This window comes from Hypanus sabinus, chromosome 10 (assembly GCF_030144855.1).
Source record: "Hypanus sabinus isolate sHypSab1 chromosome 10, sHypSab1.hap1, whole genome shotgun sequence".
Lineage (NCBI taxonomy): Eukaryota > Metazoa > Chordata > Chondrichthyes > Myliobatiformes > Dasyatidae > Hypanus > Hypanus sabinus.
Window position 1 is genome coordinate 53,728,708 of NC_082715.1, and position 14,648 is coordinate 53,743,355.

The 14,648-nt window shown below is 38.3% G+C and overlaps 1 protein-coding gene across 2 annotated transcripts in view; it reads left to right on the top strand.

The window, feature by feature from the left end:
* Window positions 1-14,648, top strand: part of nbas (NBAS subunit of NRZ tethering complex) — a 325,125-nt gene that overhangs the window by 304,587 nt on the left and 5,890 nt on the right. For both annotated transcript variants that reach the window (XR_009514327.1, XM_059981865.1), the window contains one exon: window positions 541-669. Coding sequence is in view for 1 of the 2 variants with exons in the window: in XM_059981865.1 (XP_059837848.1) it covers window positions 541-669 (129 nt within the window). In the remaining variant the exon portion in view is untranslated. Of the gene's footprint in view, window positions 1-540; window positions 670-14,648 lie in introns of those variants that run through there.

A 14,648-nucleotide genomic window follows, 5' to 3' on the forward strand; every position in this document is an offset into this window, starting at 1 on the left:
ATTCCCAGATGTAATGTTAAGATCCATAATGTGATTTGCTTTCTTAAATTCTCAAACTAATCGGTAGCAAATTAGATTCAGACATTGGAAGATCTGAAACTCATTTCACGTCGGACTGCTGAAAACAGCAGAAATTTTGTGTTAGGTTTGAACATAAAACCAATTCATAAATTGGAAAATGCTGGATCTAATCTGCTATGCTATTTCCTCATAAAGGCTTTGTTACAAATCCTGTTGTTTCTCAAAGCATTGTGCATGTTTTCAGAGTAAAGAAGACTTGAGTTCATTTATCTTTTAATAGAGCATAATAATGAATCATAATAATGAGGGTGGATTGTTAATGATTTAGTTCAAGGACAAGATTACTGGGCAATTTAACTCTTGGTAATCAATAGATAATTATCACAAAACTAACCAGGGACATTTTATTTTGCAGTTGTCTTCATTATCTAATACGTAAAATATGATGAAAGTGAAGAGAAGCCGAGTGAAAACCTGTATTTGTTTTGTTTAACTGAAGACCTTTGTGTCCTTCCACAGTATGTGAAACAAATATATATTCTGCTTCTGGATGAATCCATCCTACTGTCAGCATTGAAACTTGGAATAGAAACTGATAGCGATGAGCTGCAGACACTGGCAATGGAACGGTTAAGATCCGTCCCTCAGGTATGGACAATACATTTTAAATCTCTTAAATCTAGTCTGTGGTAATGAACTAGATATTTTATCTAAAACTTCAAAAATAAATTTAAGAATCATATTGCTCAGTAGATTCCCTCATAATATTTATACAAAAGATTAAAATTGCAGAAATTTATCTGCAAAACCATCTCAATATGATTTAAGAAGTATGACATACCCTAGGCTGTCTTGGAAATGTTCTTAAACCGTAACTCAAATTTAATATTTCAGTGGAGTAAGATAATTGGGGGAGAAAAAAAGGTTTGTCTGTTGCATAATGAATAAAATAATTGAATTTCTGCAATAAATGTCAGCATACACTGTGCAAAGCAAGATTAGTTTGGAGATCAGCCTGGCTTAGTGTGTAAATTGATCCTTCAATTTGTTTTTCACTATAAGGATTGAATGAAGTACAAGAATTATTACCATTTTAATTTTACAATGTTTTTAAGTATCATGCTGGAATTCATCCAATCCAATCCCATGTTTGAAAAGAAATTGCCAGCAGTTGACTGAGGTGGTTTAGCTGGTTTTGCAGTTGGTTTCATTTAGAAGGATACCTGTTGGTTACCCATCATTTAAGCAAGTGGCTAAAGTGCTGTTCTCCCATTATATGAAGGTTGCTTGCTGGGTTATTATACAGAATAATATGGGAAGGAAAATGCATTACAAAGTCCAGCTCACTTAAACTAAACCTTTCAAAGGTTGAAATATGGCTGCACATTATGCTTTCATGGATGGAGAAATGCTATGTGTTACTAAATAGCCTGTAAGCACAAGGAACAAATGCATCTGTTAAATTCATCAAGTCAAAAATAAGATTGCACATAATAGAGATGAAAGGCAGTGAACTGTTTAAATTGAAAAATGATTGCAAGTACCACACAGATGAAGTTATGCAGTTGATGTTGCCATTGTTTGCTATTTCATATACATTGTTCTTACTAGTGCATCTTCATATTATCTACTCAAAGTGGTTTAATTTTTTTCAATTCAATATATGGTGTATGTTGCCATTGACCAAAAATGGTAATACAAATATTGCTTATGTGGCTGAACCTATTACAACATTTGTACTATTGTGCAAGTTGAGCTCTGCAGTGGAACACATATGAAGTAAACTTTTACTCCATGACACGTGGAATACATCAGATTTCAAAAGATGGAGAATCTGACACAGTGTAGTACTTGTATTAGATGACGGGCTGTGCAGCTATATAATCTGTGTAACCAGTGATGGGCAATAAAAATAGGCTAGGAAAACTTTGAAGTAGATATTTCTCAAAATCGTTGCTAAATCCTTCATTTAAAGATGCACTCTTACAACAGAACATCTTCTGAACATGACATCGAGTATTACAAATCACCTGCTGGACAAACTCTATGAGTCAAGCAGCATCTGTGGGAGAAAAGGAATGTCAAAGTTCAAGTTTAGTTGTTAATCAGCTGTACATGAATACCTATGAATACAGCCAAATGAAACCGCATTACTCTAGGGCCAAGGTATGACACACAGTACCAACAGTCACACACAGCACAAAAGCATATATAAGACAAACTCATTACAAACTCATTCATAAGGCCAGTGATGTTGTGAGGCCAGTGATTGGACTCTCTGACGGTGGTGTCTGAAAAGAGGATGCTGTCCAAGTTGCATGCCATCTTGGACAATGACTCCCATCCACTCCATAATGTACTGGTTAGGCACAGGAGTACATTCAGCCAGAGACTCATTCCACCGAGATGTAACACTGAGCGTCATAGGAAGACATTCCTGCCTGTGGCCATCAAACTTTACAACTCCTCCCTCGGAGTGTCAGACACCCTGAGCCAATAGGCTGGTCCTGGACTTATTTCCACTGGACATGATTAACTTACTATTATTTAATTTTTATGGTTTTATATTGCTATATTTCTTCATTATTCTTGGTGTGGCTGTAACGAAACCCAATTTCACTCGGGATCAATAAAGTATGTCTGTCTGTCTGAATATAGCAAGCATATATGTCTGTAAAATACAGTCAAATAAATAAAATATAGTCTAAGAATATGACAGCTGAGCACAATATGGCTTCTCTTCTGCCATGTGGACACTAGAGGGGAGCACAGACTCCAGTTTGGACCCCGCACCACGCCGCCCCCACTGGAGCGCAAAGACTCCACCTCTCTACTGGGCACCTGTAAACAGGTGATCCTATGCCTTGAGGCCTAGTTCTCGCTATGACCAAGGTCACGCATCACCCCTGCTGTCCACCAAAAAAATCAGTGAATTGTCAACATTTTGGGTGGAAATTCTGCATCAAAATTGAGCATCGCTGAGCTCTTCCAACAAAGAAAGAAATCTGCAGATGCTGGAAATCCAAGCAACACACACAAAACGCTGGAGGAACTCAGCAGGCCAGGCAGCATCTGTGGAAAAGAGTATAGTCAATGTTTTAAGCCGAGACTCTTCAATAGGACTTGCAACAGATTGTTGGTTGCTCCTGATTCCAGCATCTGGAGCCTCTTGTCTCCATGGGTTTTAAAATAACAGCATTTGGAAAACTGTTACATTTCAGAGCATAGTTATCATTTTGTCATTCTACATGTTTAGCTCAAATAATTACCAACAGTTAGTCATACAGTAAAAGCTGACTAATTGCCAGCATAAAATTCAACAAGGAATGTTCAAATTCAATGCATTACAGATAAGGAATTGAATTTCCTTTTAAACAGATATTGTTCACTTTACTGGTTAGAGATTGAGCGTTCAAAGGAACATGTATAAGAGCGATTCCAGAGAGAGAGAGAAAGGTGATTACTTAAAAAGAAGTAGTAAATATGGACATACTTGGGAATATTCAGTGAGAGGAAGAAGGAATAGAGAGCAAGGAGACATTAGAAGTAAGACTATCATTGATGCTGCCTGATCTGCTAAGTTTCTCCAACATTTTGTATGTATTGCTCAAAAGTTAATGACTTCCATTTATACTAATGTGTAAAATTATTAACTAAAATTAGCATGTGAAACAGCTCAAAGTCACACTATCATTTAACGCAAATTCTGGCTCTTGTTCCATTGACTCTGATAATTTGGATAAGTTACAAATCCAATGCATGATCAAGGTTGCTATACATAAGAAAGAATATTTTAAGTGTCTTCCTAAGAAGACACTTACTAATGTAGTAGATTTTATTCTTTGTTAGATATTGACAATTAAGATGATCCTGTACATATAAGAGTAACCTTTAGACCATAAGATAGAGGAGCAGAATTTGGCCATTTGGCCCATTGAGTCTTCTCTACCATTTCATCATGGCTGATCTAATTTTCCTTTCAGCCCCAGTCTCCTGCCTTCTCTCTGTATCTCTTCATGTCCTGACCAATCAAGAATCTATCAACCTCTGCCATAAATATACATAAAGACGGAGATCATTGAATCATAATACAAACATTTTGATTTTTGTATTTTTAAAGATGGAAATCGCCCAAGTAAGTTTTGGGATTAGCAGACCTTGCCAAATTTATGCAGTGTACCATCTGTTTCAGTCATCCTAACACTTTGATTCTTAGGAGAGTTCAAGCAAAACTTTTTTGCTAACATTTGATAAGAATGTTTTTTAGCTGCAGTACATTCAGCAAGCAATTGCTGCTTAAGTCAGATTAATAGTCACTTGCAGGAAAGTGAGTGAACAAAGGAATGTGGTAATAAAATTAAACACAACAGATTTAGGACACTTATAGGAGCAACTTTAACATAGAAGCTCTCTGATGTATTGCCAAAATTACTGAAAGAAACTATCAATATTCAACAGGCCAGGCAGCATCTATAGGAAGAAGCACTGTCGACATCAGGCTGTCAGGACGAATGGTCTCGGCCCAAAACATCGACAGCGCTTCTCCCTATAGATGCTGCCTGGCCGGCTGTGTTCCACCAGCATTTTGTGTGTGTTGTTTGAATTTCCAGCATCTGCAGATTTCCTCGTGTTTGATCAATATTCAAGCAAGTTTTGATGAGCAATTGAAGGGAAAGCGGTTCCAGTGATAATGGGAAAGTTACATGGATTAGGATTGTACCAATCTGATATGCTGAGTATTTTCTGCACACTTTTTAGTTCAGCACCTGTATCCTTTTAATTGTCATTTAATATTTACTCAGTAAAGAAATTATTTTATAATATTAAATCATTGGAACATTTGCAACTTTCAATGCAGTTCAAGCTCCTTTTGGTGCATTACAGAAAAAAGCTGTCAAAGCAATTTTGACACTGAACTACAGAAAAGAGGAAGGTTTCAAAGAGGTTGTGAAAGTGGAAACAGGTAGAAAGATACAACATTTTTAAGAAAGGCATTTCACTGATTCTCCCTCCATCTTTCCTAATATAATTATCATCAGAGTAAAAAAATGATATTACAGTTTGTTCCTAGTTGAGCAGTTGGATTATAACCATGCTATAGCATAAATATATTATTAATTAAGTAAGCTCAAAAGGGTCGAATCCTGAAGAGTCTGCTGTGCATCTACGTGCTTAGTACTTCCTACTAATGCTATTAATTCAAAATGCAAAGATGATAAGCACTTGTAAGTGTTTGCTAGCAATTATTTGGTACAAAGGGTAGACTGAGATTTATTTTCTTGTGATAGTTGTTTGAAGACAAGATCCAGCATGACGCAGGTTTAGTGTTCAGCATTCAGTGTTTTGCTTTGTAAAGTTAGTCGGTATTTGCTCTGAAAAAGTGTTAGGTTATAAAATCATTACTAGTTTTCCCCACATTTCTCTTCTTTGTAATTATTGAACTAACACTTCTTATTTAGGTAGCACATAAGTTTTGAAAACACTTACCAATAAAAAAAACAGCATAATTGATTACGAAATAGAAAACACAAGTAGTCGTATTAGATTATAATGGGATATTGAGCTGAATATTAATATTTATGTTAATGTAGAATGAAACATGTTTTCCTTGATAATATGACAATTTTTAGAGTTTGTAAGAAGAAATTCTGGAAGTATAATTGAGCAGCATACTGAAGTCAAATCTAATCTGATATCAGGAGTATCCTGTGGGCATATCCTCCTTTCAAGCACATTGCTTATGCATCTTTTGCTTTTACTTTAAGAGCTTATGGGGTCATTACAATTCCTGGTTGTTTGTCTTTCTGCTGATTTATGAAACATTGCAGCATGATTCCCTTCATTATGCAGAAAATGTATCATTTTCAGTTATATTATGCAAATTCATGTAGAAACAGTAGTTGGGAAATTAGGGGAAAATAAATGGAGGAATAAAGATGTAACAGATTTGCTGAGAAATTGCATAGGGCTGGGTTAATGAAAACACTGAACCAAAGCAATGTCCAGAAACTATTATTCCATTTCTTTTACACAGTTTCAGTAACAATTCTTTTTAAAAAATTTAACTTTAATCTTCCTCTTTTAGCCTTCAATAAAGTTGCACTAATCACAATCATTCTTACTTTATCTAAAATATGATTTTCACTTTTTTAATACCATGTTGTTGTGACTACACTTTGGAGAAATTATGTACTTGTTTTATAAGGTTAGAGGAGTGCAACAAAGAATTGATATTCTGCTACATGAGAGATTAAGTATACCAGCCTGTATTTTTCTGGAGTTCAGAAGAATGAGAAGAGAAATTTTCAAAATTCTTCCAGGGCTTCACAGGTTGGATGAAGAGAAGATGTTTTCACTAGGTCTACAAATTGGGTTGTGGGGGTATGGTGTCATAGTCTCATCTTCGAAGAGGGTTGGATTGGTTTAGGACTGAAATGAGGAGACATTTCTTCATTCAGAAAGTGATGAATCCATGGAAGTCTGTGGAGGCTTATTTATTGAAGCACAGGTTGGTAGATTTCTGGAAATGTAAGGGAAGCGTGTTGGAAAATCCAAGCTGTTAGAGAAACAGTATCCTAGCAGGCTGCCTGGGGGGAGGATAAGGAGGAGTTGAACTAACAGGTTGTTATCTCTGAAGCAGCAAAGTCTGAAGGAGACCTGACAGAGGATTATAAAATCACTAGAGGAACTGATAAAGAAGACAGCTGGTATCTTTTCCCCAGGTTCAAGATGTCTAATGCTAGAGGGTGTGCATTTAAAGTGAGATAGGCAAAGATCAAAGGAGGTGATAGAGGCACCATGCAAAGAATGGAGGGATATGGACCACATGTAGGCCGAAGGGATTAGTTTAATTCTCATCAGCTTAACTTTGTTCACTTAAGGTATTTAATTGACTCCATGCCTCCTCTTTCAGGAGAGCATAAAAGAATATGTACTACTTTCTGAAGAGATGGAATTGTCCCAATATCACAGTTAGTGAAATTGTGCTTGAACTAGTGTGTATATATTAAAAAATGAAATATTTCTAAACTAATACAAGAATCAGCAAGTAACTTGAGGATGTGACTAAACACATTGAACAGTCTATGTAGTTTATATGGATTTCAGCAAGGCATTTAACAAGGTACCCTATTCAAGTAAGGAGAATCCAAGGAGACATTGCTTTGTGGATCCAGAACTGGCTTGCCCACAGAAGGCAAAGAGTGGTTGTAGATGGGTCATATTCTGCATGGAGGCCAGTGACCAGTGGTGTGCCTCAGGAATCTGTTCTAGCACCCCTACACTTAGTGATTTTTATAAATGACCTGGACAGAGAAGTGGAGGGATGGGTTAGTAAATTTGCTGATGACACAAAGGTTGAGGGTGTTGTGGATAGTATCGAGGGCTGTCAGGGTTACAGCGGGACTTTGGTAGGATGCAAAACTGGGGTCAGAAGTGGTAGCTGGAGGCCAGGTAAGTGTGAGGTGGTTCATTTTGGTAGGTTAAATATGATGACAGAGTACAGTATAAATGGTAAGACTCTTGGCAGTGTAGAGGATCAGAGGGATCTTGGGGTCCAAGTCCATAGGACACTCAAAGTTGCTGCGCAGGTTGACTCTGTGGTTAAGAAGGTATACAGTGTATTGGCCTTCATCAATCGTGGGATTGAGTTTAGGAGCCGAGAGGTAATGTTGCAGCTATATAGGACCCTTGTCAGAACCCACTTGGAGTACTGTGCTCAGATTTAGTCACCTCACTACAGGAAGGATGTGGTAACCAAAGAAAGGGTGCAGAGGAGATTTACAAGGATGTTGCCTGGATTGGGGAGCATGCCTTATAAGAATAGGTTGAGTGAACGCGGCCTTTTTTCCTTGGAGCAACAGAGGATGAGAGGTGTATAAATGATGAGAGGCATGGATAGTCAGAGGCTTTTCCCAGGGTGAAATGGCTAGAATGAGAGAGCACACTTTTAAGGTGCTTAGAAAAAGGTACAGAGGAGATGTCAGGGGTAAGTTTTTTTTTTACACAGAGTGGTGAGAGCATGAAATGGGCTGCCGGCGATGGTGGTGGAGGTGGATACAATAGGGTCTTTTAAGACACTCCTGGAGAGGTACATGGAGCTTAGAAAAATAGAGGGCTGTGGGTAACCCTAGGTAATTCCTATAGTAAAGACAAGTTCAGCACAGCTTTGTGGGCCGAAGGGCCTGTATTGTGCTGTAGGTTTTCTATGTTTCTAATTTTAGTGGTCTAATTTGATTGTGAGCAGTGAAATGTTCCCAATGTTATATTTGTTGTAGTTTCTATGTACAACCTTAAATTGTATTAGGACATGTTTAGCACAAATAGAAGAAGAATTGACTAATAGTAAAATTTTCTCTCATTGCTCAGTGGGTATAAGACAGTGAAGTTCTTTTTCCCATTCCTTCTTGATTTTTTCTGATACTTGTTGTAGTTTCTATCCTGGAATAATAATAGATTGATGCTAATATGATTTTTCTTTTTCTCCTTTCATCATGGAAACTATGATGATAAAAGAAGAGGAAGTACTAGAGCTTTTAAAGAATATAAAAGTGGATAAGTCTCCGGGTCCTGACAGGATATTCCATAGGACCTTGAGAGAAGTTAGTGTAGAAGTAGCAGGGGCTCTGACAGAAATATTTCAAATGTCATTAGAAATGGGGATGGTGCCAGAGTATTGGCGTATTGCTCATGTGGTTCCATTGCTTAAAAAGGGTTCTAAGAGTAAACCTAGCAATTATCAGCCTGTAATTTTGACATCAGTGGTGGGTAAATTAATGGAAATTATTCTTAGAGATGGTATATATAATTATCTGGATAGACACAGTCTGATTAGGAGCAGTCAACATGGATTGGTGCGTGGAAGGTCATGTTTGACAAATCTTATTGAATCTTTTGAAGAGGTTACGAGGAAAGTTGATGTTGGTAAGGTAGTGGATGTTGTCTATATGGACTTCAGTAAGGCCTTTGACAATGTTCCACATGGAAGGTTAGTTAGGAAGGTTCAGTCATTAGGTATTAATATCGAAATAGTAAAATGGATTCAACAGTGGCTGGATGGGAGATGCCAGACAGTAGTGGTGGATAACGGTTTGTCAGGTTGAAGGCTGGTGACTAGTGGTGTGCCTCAGGGATCTGTACTGGGTCCACTGTTGTTTGTCATATACATGAATGATCTGGATGATGGGGTGGTAAATTGGATTAGTAAATATGCAGATGATATTAAGATAGGTGGCGTTGTGGATAATGAAATAGGTTTTCAAAGCTTGAAGAGAGATTTAAGCTAGTTAGAAGAGTGGGCTGAAAGATGGCAGATGGAGTTTAATGCTGATAAGTGTGAGGTGCTACATTTTGGTAGGAATAGTCAAAATAGGACATCCACGGTAAATGGTGGGGCATTGAGGAATGCAGTAGAACAGAGTGATCTAGGAATAATGGTGCATAGTTCCTTGCAGGTGGAATCTCATGTGGATAGGGTGGTGGTGAAAGCTTTTGGTATGCTGGCCTTTATAAATCAGAGCATTGAGTATAGGAGTATAGGAGTCTGACTATAAGAGCCATTTTAAAACATTGAAACACAAGCTCTACAAGGCTACCAAGGGAGTGCTGGGCCCCAAGGCCTCAGGGTATGCTTTCTAAATATCCCATCACTCCCCTTAGCTTTCTCCAATTCGAATTGACCATGGAACTGAATCCCCAAGATGGTAGGAGCTGCATAGTAAGATTACTGTGGCACAGGAAGTGCCCTTTTCTTATTGCTCCCATCAGGGAGGAAGTACATGAGCCTGAAGGCACACACTCAGCAATTCAGGAATACCTCCTTCCCGTTTGCCATCTGATTTCCGAATAGACATTGAACCCATAAGCTCTACCTCACTAATTTTTTCTTTTTGTACTATTTATTTAATATAACATTTTAATGTATATAGACTTTAATTTACAGATGTTTTATTATATATCGCAATTTACTTCTGCATAACAACAAATGTCACAACACAAGCCAGTGGTATTACACCTGATTCTGATTCTGATTCTTATTGTGAGCTGATTCCTTAACACCTTTGATGATCAAAAACCTATTTCACTCTTAAAATAAACAATTGGAAAACTTCTGTTACCATTGTAGAAGAGAGAAAATTCTAACACTGTGTATTCAAAAGTGATTCCCAATTTCTGTCAAATAAAACCTGCCCAACAATGTTGACTTAATAATGTTGACTGCCCCCAATGAGTGGAAATGTTTCTTTCTCTCAATCACCCGATAATTTCTTTTCAATGTCTTGATAACTGTGGTTAGATTACTAAAAAAGCCTTCCCATACTAAACAGACAGTTGGTAGAAAACAGCCAACAAACAAAACCCTTGCCATCTTTCACCTTGCTGGGCATCATTATTTCTATATTCCAAAGTTGACTTAGTTATGGGTTGCAACAGCTTATCCTTTAGTAATTCTTCTCCTCCTCACTGTGCTGACAGTCTGCCCTGATCAACCTACATAGTGGCAGTAAGGCCTAATTGGTTTCTCCAGTTCTAGCAACTACTTTCCTTATTCCACCTTTCTTGCACTTGTTAAAATCCTCATTCTACACTGGCCCCATGAGACCCATACTGAGCATCCATCAGAGTTAAAATATGCACAATGACTCCCTATGCTCAGCTTTAGTTTCCTCATCAATTCATTTGGGTTCCTTCACCAATTTCTTCTCTCTTCTATCTGTCATTAATCTTTCCATTGAACTTTCCCATTGGTTACTCTCCAGACTAATAATACCCTATTCATCAAGAGACTGGATTTCTGAATCCATAATGTTCTCCTTGACAAAGATTTCCTGTTCTCATTTGCACTCAGTTGCCACTTGATTAATTACAAAAGGTACCTAATAAAGTGGCCAATGAGTATATGTGTGGTCTTCTGCTGTTGTAGCGCATCTACTTCAAAGTTCAATGTGTTGTGCATTCAGAGGTGCTGTTCTGCACTGTTGCAACAGGTGATTATTGAGTTACTGTCGCTTCCTTGTCAACTTGAACCTGTCTTTCTATTCTCCTGTGATCTCTCTGAACGTGATAACCTGCCTCAATGAATATCATCCAATAGCACTTACATCCACTGTAATGAAGTGCTTTGAGAGATTGGTGATGAAACTCATCAACTCCTGCCTGAGAAATGACTTGGATCCACTCCAATTTGCTGCAGTGGCAACAGGTCCACAACAGATGTCATTTCATTGGCTCTTCACTCAACCCTGGAACAACCAGACAGCAAAGATGCATACATCAGAATACTCTTTATTGGCTACAGCTCACCATTCAATTCCATCATCCCTTGAAATCTAATCAATAAACTTCAAGACCTTGGCCTCAATATCTCCTTTTGCAATTGGATCCTTGACTTCCTCATTTGCAGACCCCAGTCAGTGTGGATTGGTAACAACAACTACACAACCTCCATCAGCACAGGTGCACCACAAGCTGTGTGCTTAGTCCCCGGCTATGCTCACTTTATACTTTTGACTGTCAAGGCTAAGCATTGGAGGGAAATTGAAAATCTGGCTGAGTGGTCCCACAACAGCAACAGCCTCACAGGATCAGAGATGGAGAGGGTCAGCAACTTTAAAATTTTCAACATTATCATTGAGAGTATCTGTCCTAGGCCTAGCACCTTAGTACCATTATGAAGATAGCATGGCTGAGCCTCTATTTCTTTAGAAGTGTGTGAAGATTTGGCATGTCTTTTACAACTTTGACAAATTTCTATAGATGTGTAATGGAGAGAATATTGACTGGCTGCATCACAGATTGGTATGGAAAAAACGATGATTTTGAATGGGAAATCCTACAGAAAGTGGTGGATTCTACACAGGGCACTGACAGAGGAAAGCAACATCCATCATCAGGGTCCCCCACTATCCAGGCCATGCTTTCTCTTTTCGCTGCTGCCATCAGGAAAAAGGTACAGGAGCCTCAGGATTCACGCCACCAGGTTCAGGTTAGGAACAGTTCTGACCCCTCAACCATCAGGCTCTTGAACCCGAGGGGATAACTTCATTCACTCCATTATTGAACTGTGCCCACAACTTATGGACTCACTTTCAAGGACTCTTTATCTCATGTTCTCAATATTTATTTCTTCTTATTGTTAAGTATTTCTTTTGTATTTGCAGTTTGTTGTCTTTTGCATAATAATCATTTGTCCATCCTGTTGGGTGCAGTCTTTCATTGATTCTATTGTGTTTCTTGGATTTACTGTGTATGCATGCAAGAAAACAAATCTCAGGGTCAAATATGGGGAAATAGATGTACTTTACTTTGAACCTTGAACTCATTAATAAAGCATTTTTGCCTGCAAGACTGCTATTTATAGCATGATTTTATTTTTTTGCACCATTCTCTGTAGGGCAGAGGTTCCCAGCCTGGGATCCATGAACCCCCCAGTTAATGGCAGGAGTCAATGGCATTAAAAGGATTAGAAACCCCTGCTCTAGAGATTATTGTGCATGAAGATCCTCAGAGATCAGAAATTTTTGAGATACTTAAACCACCCCATTCAGCACCAACCATTATTTCATGGTCAAGGTCACTTAGATCATCTTCTTCCTCATTCTGATGTTAGAACTGAACAGCAACTAAAACTCTTGACCAGGTCTACATGCTTTTATGCATTGAGGTGTTGATTGGATATTTGCATTAACAAGTAGATGCACTGATAAAGTGGCCACTGAGTGTATTCGCCAGTTCCTGTTGAATCCATGCCTTTGTCAACTTCAGCTGTTACAGTACTTACTCCCCAGACTATCCTCTTGTCCACTATCCTAGTGAACTTCCAAATCTTTTTCCTAGACAAGCATCGTTCCTCTCACCAGACTTCCCATTTCAGACTTCTCTCTCTCCTGTTCAAATCCCTTAATATACTTACTCATTACAGTAATAGTAATGACATTCTATTTAATCTTTACCAATCTGACTCATGTTTATTATCACTGACATTTCACTATTGTGAAATTTTTGTATTATAGCAGCAATGCAGTGCAATATATAAAAATTACTATAGATTACTGTTAGAAAATATATTAAAAATGGTGTCAAAAGACAGCAGTATATTGTGGTAGTGTTCATGGAAAGCTATTCCTAAAACACTGAGTGTGTGTCTTCAGGCTCCCTATTAATTGTAATGACATGAGGGCAGGTCCTGGATGGTAAGATTCTTTCATGATGGATGCTACCTATTTGAAGCATCGCTTTTTGAAGACTTTCTTGATTTTGGGGAGGCTTGTGCCCATGATGGAGTTGCCTGAGTTTACAACCCTTTGCAGCTTTTTCCTGTCTTTTGTATTGGCCCCTCCACCAGACGGTAATACAATCACTCAGAATGCTCCCCATGGTACATCTGTGGAAATTTGCTGGAGTCTTTGGTGACGTACCAAGTCTCCTCAGACTAATGAAATATACCTTCTTCCTATTTGCATCAACATTTAAGACCTAGGATAAATCTACTGTTATGTTAAAATCCATGAACCTGAAGCTGCTTACCTTTTCCACTGCCGACTCCTCGGTGAGAATTGCTGTGTGTTCTCTTGATTTCCCCTTCCTGAAATCCTCTATCAATTCCTTGGTCTTACTGACAATGAGTGAAAGGTTGTTGTTGCAACACCACTCAAGCAGCCAATCTATCTTCCTCCTCTTGTCATCATCTGAGATTCTGCCAAATGTCTCAGCCCTATATCCCAGAAAACAATAACTAAAACTCTTGACCAGGTCTACATGCTTTTATGCATTGAGGTGTTGATTGGATATTTGCATTAACAAGTAGATGCACTGATAAAGTGGCCACTGAGTGTATTCGCCAGTTCCTGTTGAATCCATGCCTTTGTCAACTTTAGCTGTTACTGTACTTACTCCCCAGACTAGCCTTTTGTCCTCTATCCTAGTGAACTTCCAAATCTTTTCCCTAGACAAGCATCATTCCTCTCACCACATAGTGGACAACTCCAGAAAGTTAGGGCACATGGAATCCAAGGTATTTTGGAAAACTGTATCCAAAATTGGCTTGGTGATGTGAGACAGAAGGTAGTGACTGAGGAGTGTTTTTCTCAATGGGAGTCTGTAACTAATGGTGTATCATGGGGATTTTTGTTATTTGTTATATACATAAAAGGATACAAAGGAAGTGGGTGGAGCAGATAAAATGTAATCCAGATAAGTTTGAGGCAATGAATTGATGTTTATTGAACATTCACAGATGCCATAGTTAAGAAAGCTCACCAACAGTTCTACTTCCTCAGGAGCTTAAATAAGTTAGGTGTGACCCATAATCTGTTACCAATATTTACTGTGTTATGAATCCCGTAATTGGAGAACTTACCAGCAAAGATAGAGAGGTCCGTTGAAGTCTGATGTCACTATTTTCAAACGTTTTATTTACAAAGGGACACAAAAGTAGGGTTAATACATACATTCAGATAGTGCACATCGTCAACATTCAACCTAAAGCGCGGGTATAGTAATAATCATCATTAAGAAGTGAGCTCTGCTGGTGTCTAGGGTTTAATAGATTGTCCGTTAGAAATATAAAAGTCACTCTGAAAGTCTGCAGGCCTCAGCCCTTTGAAAATCGCTGGGTTTCACGTGGGGCG